We start from the raw sequence: 17210 nt of genomic DNA, 5'->3' as shown, positions 1-17210 counted from the left end.
TTGCCTGGAAAAGTATTTCCTTTTTTATTTTTTTTATCTCCAAAATTCTTACTGGCTTTTCTGTTAAGAATGTAATGCCATGGGCCAAATTCCAAAAGAGTTGCTCTCGGTGAAAGTCTGTCCTAATTTTGAAAAACTTGCTGTCAGTGCAGGTGACTTACTTTGGTGTAAAACCTATATACAAACAGGCTTACTACAGGGACCAGATTCCAAAAGACCCGCTCTCAGCGTGTTCTCAATGTAAGTGGTCACTTAACACTGACAGCAAGTCTTATGAAACAAGGCTCCTTGGTTCACAACATTCTGTACTGTGATCTGGGACTATACAAAACCACCACTTGTGAGAGAATTTTTTTTTTTTTTTTTTGGTATATGCTTACAACAAGCACATTCCTTTGTAAAGTGATACTGAAATGTAGTGTGGTTATAAACTTCACTCTGCTGTGTCTGAAGCCTCCTCCACAAATGAACAATCTAGATCCACTACATATTTCATCTCTTGTACTTTTTCTCAGATACTTATCTACTATGCTGATATATCCGAAGTGTCTTTAGCTATAGACAAGGAACAAACAGCTTTCAATGATAAAAAAATATATATTCTTATGACCACCATAGAGATAAATTTAATCGAGCATGATGGCAGGACCAATACCACTCAGAAATGACAGTGAACAGTGTATAAAAATGTGGAATAAATAAGAAGTCTCAAACCACCTGCATCACTGGTGCTTGGCTAGTCCAAGACCTGTATTGCTTCCTCAAAGACAGGAAAGCCACTACTTGGAAAAAGTCCTGCCAGAAAATGGGGCATGGAAGGAAGATAAATCCAAATGTCATCTTATACTGTTAAAGTGACCCTTCTTATAAGGTATTACATTCTGCAAATCAAAATAATGCTGGTCAGACAGAATAAACAGTACGGCAAGCAGTGACAACAATGATAAATATAAAAGGCTAAACAAATGTTTTATGCTTTTTACAAACTAATTTTAAAATTCTGAGAGTGTCAAACTACTTAGCACTATTCTTCATCCAGAACTACATGCACCTTCCCATAACAACTTATTCTAATACATTGAAAACGGATTACCCTCTAATGTTGACAAAAAGGTCCTCTGCAGCTTTATGGATGTGAAAGACTTCGTCCCTAAAGAGGGACAGACAAGAGCTGACCTGGAGGGCAAGTTTCCACAAGTTGAGAGCAGTAGCATCTGTATTGAGGACCCCATGACACAAAATGAATCCAACTTGTAAGGGAAAAAAGTAAAAGAAAACAAAACATTACTTCTTTAAGAAATATGTCACTCTGGACATTATGAAACAAGAAATTAGCAATCATCACATGAAACGATCTTCACGAAAGCTTTCTGAAGTGAGTACAACACTTGAATACATTTTTTTCTGTTTCTTCCCATGGGGCCCCTCACAAAAGTCTCATGTTTACACAGTCAGAGTGTGTACAGCCTACACAAGGTGAAAACAAATTCTTAGGACCTCTGAGCTCCTACCCTTGCTCAAACATGGGCATTCACCTACAAATTCACCTACAATAAAAGATACTAACAGTGTTTTAAAGCTATACATTAGAATACTGCATACAAAACATCCTTATATCCATGGTAGAAGTGTATAAGGTGCCCAATGTAGACAGCCATCTCGGAGACTAACTTATGAGTACACACACATCTTACCTAATTGTTAAGGACCCTGTGCAGTAGGTGGAACACTTGAGTAGAGAACAAGCTGCATCCCCAAAACAACTTCAAATGAAACCCTTATAGATGAAAATGGATTTCAAGGCAGGAAGCAAAGACCACTATTCATGAAGTACATATTCAAATCACCATATGTGCTAAAGTTAAGTGCAGGTAACCAGCTGGTATACAGGTTTATATGTGATTACTAGGCTATCAGCCCAAGAGCAAATTGCAGGCCTAAATATCAAGTGATCAAAGGTTGCTCCTGTCCATTAAGGGCACACGTGCCAAACCAAGGGTAAATTTGAGACTTCCATACAATGATCCAAGATACTTTTGTATAGGGTTAGGCTTTCAAAACTACTGCTCCAAAAGATTGTCTAGATCTTGCCAAGTCAAATTTGTAATGGAAGACAATGTGTGTGAAGCAGAGCAAGTCACTGCAAGGCATATGTCATCTAAGAAGGAGTTTCTGAAGGCTGCAAAAGTAGCAAATGGCCTTACATAATCCATTAATATAAACGAGTAGAATGTGGAATGGATACAGACACACACATATATATATATATATATATATGTTATTTATATATATATATATATATATATATATATATATATATATATATATATGTGTGTGTGTGTGTGTGTGTGTGTATTGTTTATTGTTACTCAATAACAATACATTTTTTAAGCTTACATTACAGGCAGGGCTTGCACAAGTGCTAGCCAAGTATCCATTTTGCTTTCTAGTAATAAAAAAAAGAAAAAGACAAGCAAATGACTTCTGCTCTGTACAGAGAGTTTGGAAAATGGAAAACTCTCCTCATGGGAGCAAAGGAAACAAAGTCTTCACCTGTATCACTAGGTGTGTGCTCAACAATGCAACTGTGCACATCAATAATATGGAAGATTTCCCCACCCCCACCCCACAAATTTCAGCAGCAAGAAAAGATAAAATTCAATTTATCGGAAATGGCAGAACTCATGGAAACAATGCAGAATCTCAACATTTAAAAGCAGAGAAAAGGAAACGCTTTTCAGGTTTGTCAACTTAGCTATTTTCAGGGGTGGACATGACAGTATATCACTCATAAAATACAGATCATAGGAAAAAAATGTAATCTTTACTGGGGAGGTCAAAGAGGAAGAATCCCCTTCAAGAACAGTTTCATCAATCAGCACTGAACTAACGTCAAGGTTCTGATCTGACCATTACATGCTAAGACGGACAGAATACACATCATGACAGTGGCGTAACTGAAATCTAGAAAGTACATGTGTGTAAGGAGTGCACTAAAACAGCTGATGTTCCATAAGATCAATGTTGCATTAAAAAAGACTTCTGCTGCAAAAGATCTAACATTCAGAATGGCTTTCACAGTTTTGCACCCTCCCCATCATGGCTATGTAGGCATCAACACCTGTGGGATGGCAACACATTTCCAGTAAAAAGGGGACATTAGTCCCCTCCATCTTTGAGCAGTTCTTTACATAAATGTACATACAACGCTAATAACCACTGGGAAGACTCCCACAGCTTAATCACAATTGTGTAGAGGTTATCTGCCTGCAGTACATTGTAGGGCACCCTGCAGAAAGACAGTGGCAATCCCTGCTCTGCTCCTGAAGGTGACGTCCAACTTGTACTTCTTTGAGAAGGTGTGGCCTGAGAACCAAGTTACTTCCTCTAGTTTTGCTTGTGTATTGACCTCTCATCAATACTGGCCTCTGTATCTGTTGTAGTGTGTGATCTTACATGTTCTTCCTTTTGTTTTTTTGCCATGAGATGAACAACAAAGAAAATACAATGACATTTGGAGATGGACTGTTTGGAAACTGTTTCCTTTGTTTCTAAAAGGAAGTGGAAGCCTGAGTTGATCACAGCCTCTTACATTCCTTGTTCTATCCAGATACTACCCTCAGTTGCCTACAGACATCTAGTAAATGCAAATTCTCTTTTCCTTTGTTTTGTATATTTGGAATGAAGACTGGCTATGGGATGGATTGGTTTAGACAGAATTCTGTGATCACCTAACCATAAAAGAAAAATCAGGAATGTCTCCTTGTACTTCAGTATCTAGAGGTCAAAATCTTCCTAAATCATGTCACAGTAAGCAAAACTGTTTTCCACAGCAAAAACCTGAGTGGTTTTTTTGCAACCAGTTCACAAACAACTTAAGTCCAAGTTTCCAAGACAGAATTCTATCCCCAAAGAGAAGTAAATTAGAAATGTTGATGTCTGAATAGGATTGCTGATGCAGCATGGATAATTACTGAAACGTCTGCTGCAGAAAGCTTGACTTCTAGAGCTTTGCACCCTTCCCCTCCTCATAGGCTCGACAGACATCTGCATTCTTAGGACATCATTACATACCCAATATAAAGCAGACATGCACCAGTGCAATCTCAGTCTCCTCTCTGACTATGGATCATAACACAGGGGACAACTTATTTGGCACCTGGTTATCCAAACTACATAATAGGACCTACCACAAGCTACCTGATCATGACACAGGAGGCAAAAAGACTGCAGGAACCTCAGTACTCCCAAGCCTATACTGACTTGAGGAAGCCAGAAGTCTTGCACTAAGGGGTGATGTCAATACCTGGATGAAGGAAGAAACAAAGGATGAAATAGTACACACCCCAGTCCTAGGATACCCCAAGGTTTAAAAAAAAAAAAAAAAAAAAAAAAGAGGATGAAAAGGAGGAACCAATGATTGCAGCATAAATCCTAAATGAACATCTATTATTCTAAGTTCCTACATAACTACTATACTCACTGTATAAATTGCTGCTGCAGTAATATTAATGACGGTGAAGATTCTCAGAGGTTACAAGAAATTGGTTGTGGTTAGTTTACAATGGTGGACAGCAAAAAGCCTTGCAGAACGACCATGGCAAAACCTGCTCTGAATCTGGAAGTGATGCCTAATCTACAATTTTCAAAGAAGCTGTAACCAGAATACCATGTTACTATCTCTAACATGGCTTGTGTATTCACCCTTCTCAGGGATGCTATCGTGGCTAATGTGCCCCTAGCGAAGTACAACCTAACATGCCATACTAGTTTCTTCCCATGAGAAGAGTAACAAAAGGAAAATACAGTGTCTGTCTTCCCCCTCATTCACACACACATATTCTGTCTTAGTCCTGCTGACCTTCATTAATCTCCTCTCTACAGCATATCGCGACCTCTCCAGTGTCTCATCAACAGACTCCCTACTCTCACTACAAATCACAATGTCATCTGCAAAGATCATAGTCCACAGGAACTCCTGTCTGATCTCGTCTGTTAACCTGTCCATCATCATTGCAAAGAAGAAAGGTAATAAAGTAACACAGTAAGGTAAGTAAAGGTTATAAGTGCTTACAGGGCAGAAAATCTTTTGGCTGATGTGACAAAGCAAAAGAGACAGCTTTTTGTCAGTGCAGGAAATATCACATGAAGAATGTTTAAGCACAGCTCCCTTCTTCCAAAATTAAAACTGTTTTAATGTTATAAGATGGATACTGCCAGTATAAATTCATGAGGCTGTAGTAATGCTACTGTACTTTTATTAATTCAGCCTACTGAAAAAAAAGAAACTAAAGATAAATAAATACAACAGAGACAGCATGCGTATGTGAATGGGATTTTAGAAGTCTGTAGTTGCCAAGCATCAGGCCAGATCACAGGCAAAGGAAGACTGCTTTGAAGCAAATATGAACAATATGCTGACGAAAATGATGGTGGGCAGAACAGAACAGAGATTCAAGTCAACAACATTAGAACCATTTAAGGCTAATACTAATTTAGTGGACTATATTAAAAAGTCAACTAAAAAAAAAGGAAAAACTGGAGACCGCTGTAAGTTCTCATTTAGACCAGCTGGTTGATTTGAAATAGGGCATGTAAAGGGGGAAATGTAGAGCAGCCATCTTGGCAGCAATGCTAGAACTTCTAGAAGCTATGTTGCAACTTTTGGAAGCTACAAAAAGTTACGTACTCACCATAATGTTCCATCTGTGTTGTCCATTTTCACTCTTCCTCAACTGATGGGTCTTGGATCCAACTCAGACGCTTCTAACCAAAACTCTTACGCTCCTCCCTTTACCCATAATGCCCTGCCAACCTAACATACCTCAGATCGAGTTTGCTGCCCCTAGAGATAAAGGGACATATTAAAGAAGTTAATAAAGATAGAATAAGAAAAGGAGCTGTGCTCAAACAAGGAACCAAGGTTCCCAACACAACTCTCAGGTCTTTCCACAAGCAAAGGGATTGGGGCAGATGGGCAGGAAGAATGAAAATAGACAACAAAGATGGAATACTATGGTCAGTACAGAAATTTTTTATTTGACGTTGTCCTTTTCACTCATTCCTCTACTGATGGGACAAAGTCCCCAGCTACTTGAAACTTGGGTGGCCCTCATGTAAAGATATTCCATAGGGCCAAAAGCTGTTCTGTTCCTGGAAACAGAAATCCAATTTGTTACGTGCGAGCATTAGTCCAAAGTGCAGCTGCACAAATGTCATCTATGGAAGCTCGTGACCAAAAAGCTGGAGAGACCACCACAGACTTTGTGGAATGAGCTCTAGGAGGCTTAGACAGATAAGGATTAATCCTCTTATTACAGACAAAGGAGATACAATCAGTTAACCATTTGGCCAATGCAATTTTGTCCAATCTGTCAGCAGTGAAGGAAACTGGTCAGTTTTCCTGAAATTCTTGATTCTATGTAAATAAAAACAAATTTGTCTATGCACATCCAAAAGATGGAGCATGCACTCTCCTTTACTTGAGAAGCTTGGAAAGAAAACTGGGAGGTTAATGACCTAGTTAATAATGTTGGACCCAGAAGCTACCTTAGGAAAAAAGACGGGTTGATCCAACACCCCGGTCTATGTAGAAAACCAGGTACAGAGATTTGGATGACAGAGCCTAAAGTTTAGATACTTGTCCAGCTGATATGAAAGCGACCAAAAAAATAAATGATTTTCCAAGACAGGAATTTTAGATCTGACCTGGCTAAAGGTTCAAAGGGAGTTTGGGTCAGGGCCTGAAGCACAACAGTTAAATCCTAAGGAGAAGCAAGATTGTTTACCAGAAGTGTAAGTAAATAGACTCATTTGAGAAAGGCTTTACATAATTTACAAGCAGCTGAGGTAGAGTTGTTTTTGCCAAAGTGGAAGTTTGAAATGGCAGCCAACTGGACATTAATAATAGAAAAGCTATCCCAGTCATTGAAAACTGAAGCTAAAAATTCAAGTATAGCCAGTACATGGACAGGAAGGGGGGTCCAGAATACACATCTCTTCCATTTCATTTAGTAAATCCTTCTAGTAGAAGCTTTTTGAGAAGACAACAAAATATGACGGACCGAAGAGAAGTACAGTTGTGTACACTTACCATAAATGTAGATGTTCGAGTGTATTCACTGTTGCAGTAATTAAATTTGGGTAATCTGCTGGCAGGTTGCCCTCAGTCGGCCTGAATTCCAAAGTCTTGGGTCCTGCGTCGGTTGCTGTCTCCTCTTCAATGATATCAGGTCGTCAGGGGTATAAACAGGCAGCCAATGCCATTTTCTTTAGTTTTTCTTGCCCCAGATGTCAGATGCCCCCCAAATGGGTAGCAAAAATATATATAAACAATATATACATGCAACAACATAAACTTTACCTACATCTACAAGCAAATACACCACAAAGGCTGTAGAAAATAGTGAAGGAAAGAGAAACTCCAGAATAAAAGGGGGATGGCTGGCGGGTAACCTGGACTGCAACAGTGAAATACACTCGAACATCTACATTTATGGTAAGTGTACACAACTGTACTAAGTTCTTCATGTTTCACTGTTGCAGTCATTACACATTTGGGTAGAATCCCAAAGCTATGGATGGGAGGCTGGAGCTAAACTGCATTAGGGGCAGCTATACGGCCCTGCAGAACGGCAGTGGCAAAGCCTGCCCTGGACTTAGAGTAGAGAGGCAAATGACAATGTTTTGTAAAAGTGTGGACAAAACTCAAAGTAGCAGCCTCTAGAATGTCTTTGGTTGGTACCCCTCTGAGAAAAGCTGCTGATGTAGCTGCAGCCCTGGTGGAATGAGACCCAATACCCTTGGGCACCGGTTTACCATGGTGTAAGTAGCAGAAACGAATGCAGTGGCTTATCCACTTTGAAATAGTCTGTTTTGAAATAGCCTTTCTCTCTGATCCTGCAGCAAATGCCACTAGTAGCTGCTCAGTTTTTCTTAGAGCTTTAGTCCTACTCAAGTAGAATCTTAGTTGTCTGTGTACGTCCAAGGAATGCAGAATCTGCTCCCCCTTGTTCTGCGGATTTGGATAAAAAGTTGGCAGATGAATAGTTTGGTTAAGAGTCACACTGGAAACCACCTTAGGCATAAAGGAAGGTTTGGTCCTGAGGGACACCCTTGTCTGGGTAAAATATGATAAAAGGCTCCACAGCCATGAGGGCCTGTAGCTCTGAAACCCTTCTTGCTGAAGTAATTGCCAGGAGCAAAGCTGTTTTCCATGATAAAAACTTTAGATCTGCAGTAGCAGCTGGTTCAAATGAAGGCAGGGTGAGCTTTTCCAACACATAACTGAGGTCCCATGCAGGAATTGGTGATGATCTGGGAGGCCTTAAATTTTTGGCCCCTCTAAGATACTGCTTTAGCAAAGGATGAGAAAAGATTGGTGGCTCTGTGTTGTAATGAGCCAACATGGCAGCGGCATGGATTTTTATTGATGAAAAAGATAGGCCTTTGACAATCATCTCAGTCAAGTATTGTAAAATCTGAGGAACATTTGGCTCTGCTGTGTCAGTTCCTTGTGCTTGGTTCCAAGCACAGAATCTCTTCCATTTATCAGCATAAGATTTTCTAGTACTAGGCCTTCTGGCTTCCAAAATGCCATCCATCACAGATTTACGGAGAGGTGGTGTTTGAATAACTACATGATCAGCCATGCTGCCAGGTTCAGTGTTTGGAGCCGATTGTGCAGGATCTGATTGTTTTGCTGAGACAGTAAGTGAGGTATTTGAGGCAAATACCAAGCTGGGAATTGAGACATATTCCTTAGGATTGGGTACCAGTATTGGTGGAGCCAGTCCAGGGCAATTAGTATCATCTTTGTTTTTTCTTGTCTGACCTTTAGTAGGACCTTGGGAAGAAGAGGCAGAGGAGGAAAGGTGTAAACGGATAGGTTTTTCCAACTGAAGGATAGGGCATCCACTTTCCATGCTTGTCTGTGATAAGTCCTTGTGCAGAATTTGTCCAGCTGATAATTCCGAGGAGAGGCAAATAGGTCTATATCCGGGCTCCCCCATTTCTTTGTTATCATGCTGAAGACTTGTGGATCTAGTTTCCACTCGGGAGGGTCCATAATGTTTCTGCTTAAGTCGTCTGCCAGAGTATTTTGATTTCCTGGCAGGAATTGAGCTTGAAGATGTACCTGGTAAGTCAAGGCTGTGTCCTACAGTGCCATGGCTAGTCTGCAAAGGGGGGTATGAGTGCGTGCCCCCCTGCTTGTTTATGTACCACATAACCGTGGTGTTTGCCCATCTTTATCAGTAGTTGTCCTGGATGAAGTAAATCCTTGAAGGCTGTCAGGGCATTTTGAACAGCTAACATTTCTTTTTGGTTGATATGCAGATGCATTTGTTTTGGGGTCCATATGCCCTGAATGCATCTTCCCGCCAGGTGGGCCCCCCATGCGTAGTCTGATGCATCTGTTGTTAAGGTTTGGCTGGCAGGGGGTAGAGTGAAAGCCCGTCCCATGTTTTGGTGACATGCCTTTGTCCACCAAAGAAACTCCTGTTGTAGGCCGGGAATGACAGGAATCATTGTTTCCAGACTGTGACAATGTTGACTCCATAAACTTTTTAAGCATCACTGTAGTTTCCTCATATGCAGTTTTGCATATGGAATCAGTAGAATGCAAGATGCCATGAACCCCAAAGCCTGCAGAGTTTGTCTTGCAGATAACTGGGTTTTTGTTGCCATCTGTTTGAAGTAAGTAGTCAGTTACCTTTGTTTGTCTGGCGTGAGGAAAGCCATCTGGGCAGTTGCATTCAAGCTTGCACCCAGGAATGTTATCTTTTGAGAGGGTACCAGTTGCGATTTCTTTTTGTTTATTGTGTACCCTAGGCATGTTAGAAGCCTTTTCACAAATGCCAGATGCTGAAGAAGAATGTCTTTGTTCTCTGATTGAATGAGACAGTCGTCCAAGTAAGGATAGATTTGTATACTTTTGTCTGCAAAATGCAATTACTGGTGCCAGGCACTTTGTAAAGACCCTGGATGCAGTAGATAAGCCAAAGGGCAGTGCAGAAAATTGTTAATGCACAAAGCCAGCCTTGAAATGGAGGTATCTTCTGCACAATTTCCTTATTGGGATATGCAGGTATGTCTCAACTCTAATGTCAACAGCCAAGCGTTCTTGCCCAGCATGGGCAGAAGCTGCTGCAAAGTTAGCATTTTGAATTTTGGAATGTCCAGGAATGTGTTCAAAATTGATAAATCCAGTACTGGGCGCCAGGCCTGGTCTTTTCTGGGTTCTGGGTACCAAGAACAGTCTTGAATAAAAACCCTTGTCCTTTTTCCTGTTCTGGCAATGGCTGAATAGCCCCCATATCCATGAGGGACGTAACTTGTTTCTGTGCCTCTGCCCATTGATTTTTTGGCAAATCTGGCCAACCGTTTGCATTTGGCAGTGTGTGGAAGTGGAATCTGTATCCCTGAGATACTATGTTTAACACCCATTTATCCTGGGTTATTAACTGCTAATTTTAAGCATAAAATGCTAATGTTCCCCTTAAGGGTGCTGCCAAAAGATAAGTGCTTGGTGATGGCAGAGGGAAGTCATTGAGACTGTTTACTGTAAGGTTGCGCTTTATTTCCTCCAGATTTGGAGGTAAAAGCACCCCATTGCTTTGACCTGTAAGAATCCTGTGACTGGTATCTAGAACCTTTAGGGCACCTGGATTTGCCCCGTGGAGCTCTGTTGGACACAGGAAAGGACCAATTTTTTGTAGGCCAGTGTCTACTGAATCTTGGTGGCTGCACTTCTAAGAAGTCTTTTACAGTTTGCATAGACTTAGCTTTGTCTTCCATTTTCTTTAAAACCTCTTCTGCCTTAATACCAAACAGAGTATCATGCTGTAAAGGTGCATCCAGCAATTTAGCTTTAACATGATAAACCAAATTTTGCTCTTTTAGCCAGGCATGCCTCCTAATCACAGATCCAGTAACTGTGGCCCTGCAGGAGGCCTCTAAGGAATCAAAACCACATTGCAAAGTATGCTTTCTAACTTGTTCTGCTGCATGCAATAATTCATGCAATTCTTTTTCTGCACATTCAGAAATCATCATTTTCTGTTTCAGTAATCCCATAACATATTGTTGATACTTGAGCATATGAAACTGGCAGTTAAAGGCTCTAATTGCCAAGGTTGCAGATGTATAAACCTTCTTTCCCCATCTATCCAGTGCCCTGGAATCTCTGTCAGAGGGGTTAGGATTTTTTGCTGTTGAGGCCTTAACACCTTTTGGACCCTGTGAAATAGTTTCAGGGTCAGCAGCAGGGTTTCTAAATAAAAATTCGTGTGAGTCAAGAACCCTGTAAATATCGGTCTGGCTTGCTAGGAGCCGGAGGTAAGGAGTCTGGAGTCAAGCTTGACTCCAAAAACATATCATCCACAATGTCTAAAACAGGAGGTATGGCTAAAGGCCTATGCTAAGGGAGAAGAAGGAAGTTCCCAAGCCTCTTTTTTGATTCTGAGAAATCTTGACTCTCCCAGTGAAAATGCTCCCTCAAAGTATGCAAGGTTTCTCTAAAGGAATAATCTTCAGGAGGAGATGCAGATGGAATAGATTCCTCTGCATCATAATCCTCATAGGGTGGTAAAGAAAATTCCTGATCAGAAGAGGAATCAGAAGAAATAGAAACTTGATCTGAAGATTCATAATCAGTGTCTTGCCTAGGCCTCTTATCAGGAGGGGGTTGGGAACACCTGATCAAGGTAATTAGGTCTTCAGCCATTTTGATCATCTGCTTTTTGGGCATAGAGGCCTGTGCACGTGGCTCATGCATCGTTTTTTTAGCTTTAGAAGTTGCTTTTGTCTTTGATTTTGAAGCTGGCGTCGGTTTTATATAAAAATGCTGTGGCCTGAATACACCCTCATAAGCCGGTGCCTGCTCAGTGGCTCCGGACCCATCCGAGGGAGAGACATCTGCGGGTACAATACTATGAGAATCTCGCGGCATGCCAGACTCCACATGGGTCTCGGTAGAGGCCTGCGACTCGAAAGTAGTGGGTATCAGGGGCTGCGAAAGCGCCTCACTGAGTACCGGTGAACCGGTGACTGGCTTAGGAGAAGCTTCGTCGTTGGTTTTGGACCTCAACAGTCTGTCTCTGTCCTTTTCTCCGGTAGTCAGATTGCTATCCGACGACATTTCAGGATAGTTAAATCTGTTTCCAAAATATTTTGAAGCAAAGACATACCGACGCTTAATAGTGCGTTGGTTAAATCTAGCACAAAATCGACAGCTAGGCACATTATGATCAGGACCCTGGGCAAGGAATACAGTACAAATGGAAATCCTTATGAAGTATTTGCTTCCCACAAGTAATGCAATTATTAACTTTTACTGACATTGGTATGGAGCAAGAAAAAGTTTCCCCAACAGGGTACTTGGCTTTAGTGAAGACTTCGGTTCTGAAACTCGAATTCAAAAATTTCAGGAGTCGGCCAACCGGCACTTGTGAACTGCTTCTGCTTCGGGCACCGCACGGCAAGAAAGACTAAAGAAAATGGTATCGGCTGCCTGTTTTATACCCCTGACGACCTGACGTCATGGAAGAGGAGACAGCAACCAACAGAGGACCCAAGACTTTGGAATTCAGGCCAACTGAGGGCAACCTGCCAGCAGATTACCCAAATGAATGACTGCAACAGTGAACCACGAAGAACATCCCTGGGTTCTCTGGCAATCAATGGAATTGGAGAAACTATGCAGTCAGTTTGAGGCCCATTATGTCTGGATGACTCACTCCTGTTGGGTAAGACAGGAGGTCTGGAGTTGGATCCAGTATCCAGGGTGGGCATAAAAGGTGAAGCCAGAGGAAGGGGGACCAAATCTGACAAGGCCAAAAGGGGGCATTGAGGATAACTGTCCTCTTCAACCAGAATGCTTTCTGCAAAAATTTGGGGATGAGAGGCAACAGTGGACATGCATAAAGGAGACCAGAGGGAGAACTGTGGACTACAGCATCTTTTGGCAACTCCCCCATTGGAGGGATGAGGGCAAACAACCTACTTTGAAATTGAGAGACCACTCATAAGGCATCAGAATGAACCTGCTTAGTTTGCCCATAATCACACTGGTTTTCCCCACGATGTGAGTTGCCATAAGAAAATGCATGGAAGAGATCACCCATTGCAACACTCTCACTGATTCTTGACAAAGTGGATAAGACTTGATTTTTCCTGGTTTGCTGATATACCAGACCACTGACATACTGTCCGTCTGAAGAGCAAATTGCCCTAGACAGGAGAATGTTTTGAAAGGCCTGCAACTCTAGGAGAACTGCTCTCAGTTCCAGGACACTGACATGTATTCTTGGCATCTTTGGGGGACCATGTACCTAGGACTGTCCTTCCCAAGTAGTGCCCCCCACCTTAGTCAGGAGGCATCCATAGTCATCATGGCCATGGGCAGGGGGAAAACACATGGATGGCCTTCGGAGAGAGTTTGTTCAAATGCCCACCAAAGAAGATACCTTCTGCATGCTTGTGTGATCTTGACTGGGGCAGTTAAAGGATGCTGATGAATGGACCACTGGACTGACATTGCCCATTGAAAAATTTGCATGTGAAACCTGTCCAGAGGAATGAGGGTGATAGTAGCTGTCATGTATCCCAAGGCTTGTAAAATTAGTCATGCTGGATGAGAAGAATTTTATATTACTTTCCTGATGCAAGAACTGAGTGTCTGGATTAGTGAACCATCAGTTCCTACAACCCCACAAGCACTCCACCAGAGGAAGGCATTAGATCGGAGCTGTCCAGCACTGAAGCTCCAAAGAGGCAGAGATGGTCTGAAAGCCTCGGAGTCAAACTTGGCTCCCCGCATCCAGCTCCAACGCTTCAACTCCAAGAGTCTTCAGTCTCCGAAGGGTTCCGTCTGGGCAAATCAGGAAGTTACCAGAGTTGAAGAACAGATGGTCTTCGGATACAATGAGGACATCCCCAAGAGTTGTGAATCCGACGGCTCTAAAACGGGGGTCAGATAAGAGAAGGGGAGACCAAAAGGGGAAGGAGAAAAAGGTCGGCTCAAGGATCCGGTAAGAGTCAGAGCCATAAGTACCCACATCTGGATATGAGCTCTGAGAAATTTTCTCACCATCCTATCCACATCAGCCTCAGATAAATTTCTGGAAAACCTGAGAGAAAGTGTGGAGGACAGAGGTCTTGAATGTCTGAGGGGATTCCTCCAAGAAAAGAGAAGGGAGCCAAAAAGTGACTGAATCTGGTACACGGGGAGGCATTCGGATCCAGGGTGATTTTGATTTAGAAATAGTCAGGTACAAGGTGGTCATATCCAATATCTGAAACATCTTAGTTGGCGGCTCCAGGAAGGAGCCAAAGAGGATGTGCGCCCCAGTGACCTCTTATGATAGTCTATGTTTGGAAACTGTCTCTGGTTTGCCCTTATGTAATTCTTAGAGCTATGGAAGCAGAAGGCTAAGAGGTAGAAGGGAGAAGATCCTCCAACATCAGCTTGTTGCTCCTGTCAGTGAGAGCTCTAGAATTCAGCCCACAGCAAACACAGCAATCCACAGCAAAATGAGTTGTGCCCATATATGCATTCCCTGTGGACATCTGAGTTCAGGATTTTATGCCCACAGGTGATGCATTTTTTAAATACAGTAGGCTTGTCACCTACACTAGTCAAAGCTAAATCAGCAAAAAAATTACAATACAAAAAGTACTAACTTAATTGGGATGAAAGAAAGAAAAGAACAACTGCCCACAATGGTAGCGCAAAAAGTACTCCAATGAGTAAGGAATAATTTAAATAAAGTGCCAACAATGGTACAACAGAGAAGTACCAAGAAAAAAAAAACAGTAGCAGTATTATACATATATATATATATATATATATATATATATATATATATATATATATATATATATATAGTTAGAGAAAACTAGCAAGAAAACAATGGAGGTAGGAGAAAAATGAAATTCAAGTATGAGATAGAGGTTTTTAAGCTAAACTCATGATTATATCAGAAAAAAACTCTCAAAAGCTTGAGACCAACACGAGCCACGTCTGAAGCTGAATGGTGGCAAACAAGACCTCAGGTATGTTATGTTGGCAGGGCATTATAGAATTTTGGATCTGAAGATCTGGTAAAAGCAGCAGAGTCATATCCAAGTTGGATAAGAGACCCATCAGTTGAGGAATGAAGGAAAAGGACATCACATTTGTGGATAAAGAAGACAATCAGATGTAAATTCTATGATTCACAAGGAGTTGTCAAAAAGCTAAGGGAGTAAACTTTGTAAAGCCCATGAAAAATGTGAGTGTGGAATGAACTAGTCTGCTGAACAAAGAGAGGAACTGAGACAGCCTAAAGGGTTTGGCTTTCTTAATCACTCCAGACATAATTTCCTAGACCCCCGTGTTTACTTTCCCACCTATGAAACTACATAAATGATTCTATCAAAACTGGATGTTCCTAGAAAAGATATAAAGGTGACAGAGAAAACAGCATGGAATGACCATGATTATTCAGCTGAAAGAAGGAGAGCAGCATTTCATAATGCAATGAAGCCATGAAGAACACGGAATTTAACATTTAAACTTCTACAGAGTGAACCTTTCTGAACAGTCACATTATATGCTCCTAAAGACAGAGGATAACCTCCATTCACGGAGTCATTTGGGAGATGAGGAATCATCACAGGTGGCAAGTATAAGCAGAGAAAAAAAATTCCAACCACTTCAGGGCAAATGAGAAGGAAAAATTGACATTTCTCTGTTCATCAAGAGAAGAGTGTTAAAGAGGCAGAAAGTACAGTTGTGTACACCTATCATAAATCTAGATGTTCCAAATGTATTCACTGTTAGTCATTACATTTGGATTATCTGCTTGCAGGTAGCCCTCAGTCGGGCCTGATTAACAAAGTCTTGGGCCCTGCGTCGGTTGCTGTCCCTTCGTCCATGGCGTCAGGTCATCAAGGGTATAAAACATGCAGCTGATGCCATTACATCAGTTTTTCTTGCCCCAGATGTCATGTGCCTCCCAAATGGGAAGCAAAATATATATATTTATAAATATACAAGTATATAACTTAAAATACAAAAAATATACCTCCAAACAAAAGCAAATACACCCAAAAAGGCTTTTAAAGATAGTACAAGAAAGGAGAGGTATAGTAAGAGAAAATCAGGGGGCTGGAGGGTGGGAAAAGTACAGTTGTGTACCTACCATAAATGTAGATGTTCGAGTGTATTCACTGTTGCAGTCATTACACTTGGGTTATCCTGCTGGCAGGCGACCCGCAGTCGGCCCAAGTTCCAAAGTCTTGGTCTGGCGTCGGTTGCTGTCACCTCTTCCCTGACGTCAGTGCGCCAGGGTATAAAAGCTGCAACCAACGCCATTTTCTTCAGTTTTTCTTGCCCCAGGTGTCAGGTGCCCCCAGAAAGGAAGGCTGTAAAGATAGAAATATGGCAAACAACCATGCATATATTACTATAAACATTTCTTTCATCTACAAGCAAATACACCACATAGGTTTTATAGAGATGAGAAGTACAAAATAGCCCCAGCAAGGTGGGGGATGGTGGGTGGCTAACCTGGACTGCAACAGTGAATACACTCGAACATCTACATTTATGGTAGGTACACAACTGTACTATGTTCATCGTGTTTCACTGTTGCAGTCATTACCCTTGGGAAGAATCCCAAAGCTGAGGTTGGGTGGCTGGGTCTAGATTGGATTTGGTGAGGCTAACAAGCCCTGCAGTACTGCGGTGGCAAAGCCTGCTCTGAATTTGGAGTAGAGAGGTAGGTGGTAGTGCTTGGTAAAAGTGTGCACTGAGCTCCAAGTTGCAGCTTCTAAAATGTCTTTGGTTGGTACCCCTCTGAGGAAAGCTGCTGAAGTGGCTGCTGCTCTGGTAGAATGAGGCCTAATAACCTTAGGCACAGATTTGCCATGTTGTGCATAACATAAGTGAATGCAGTGTCCTATCCATTTGGAGATTGTCTGCTTTGTAATAGGTTTTCTTTGTGATCCTGCAGCACATGCTACAAATAGTTGCTCAGTTTTTCTGAAAGCTTTTGTTTTGTCCAGGTAAAATCGTAGCTGTCTGTGTATATCCAAAGCGTGTAGAATTCTTTCCCCTTTATTCTGTGGATTTGGGTAGAAAGTAGGCAAATTAATGGTTTGGTTTAAGGCCACATTGGAGACCACTTATGGCATAAATGTTGGGTTTGTTCTAAGAGAAACCCTGT

The 17210-nt window shown here is 41.6% G+C and overlaps 1 protein-coding gene across 4 annotated transcripts in view; it reads right to left on the bottom strand.

Moving 5' to 3' along the window:
* Positions 1–17210, bottom strand: part of NCKAP1 (NCK associated protein 1) — a gene marked incomplete in the record, with an annotated part of 2707503 nt that overhangs the window by 1788246 nt on the left and 902047 nt on the right. For all 4 annotated transcript variants that reach the window (XM_044075245.1, XM_044075246.1, XM_044075247.1 and 1 more), the window contains 1 exon segment: positions 1094–1250. In XM_044075245.1, coding sequence (XP_043931180.1) covers positions 1094–1250 — 157 coding nt within the window.

The sequence above is a fragment of the Protopterus annectens genome, chromosome 6.part0, assembly GCF_019279795.1.
Source record: "Protopterus annectens isolate FY-2018-M chromosome 6.part0, PAN1.0, whole genome shotgun sequence".
Taxonomy (NCBI): Eukaryota; Metazoa; Chordata; order Ceratodontiformes; family Protopteridae; genus Protopterus; species Protopterus annectens.
The sequence above is the reverse complement of the archived record's forward strand: the minus strand, read 5'-3'. Positions and strand labels throughout refer to the sequence as shown.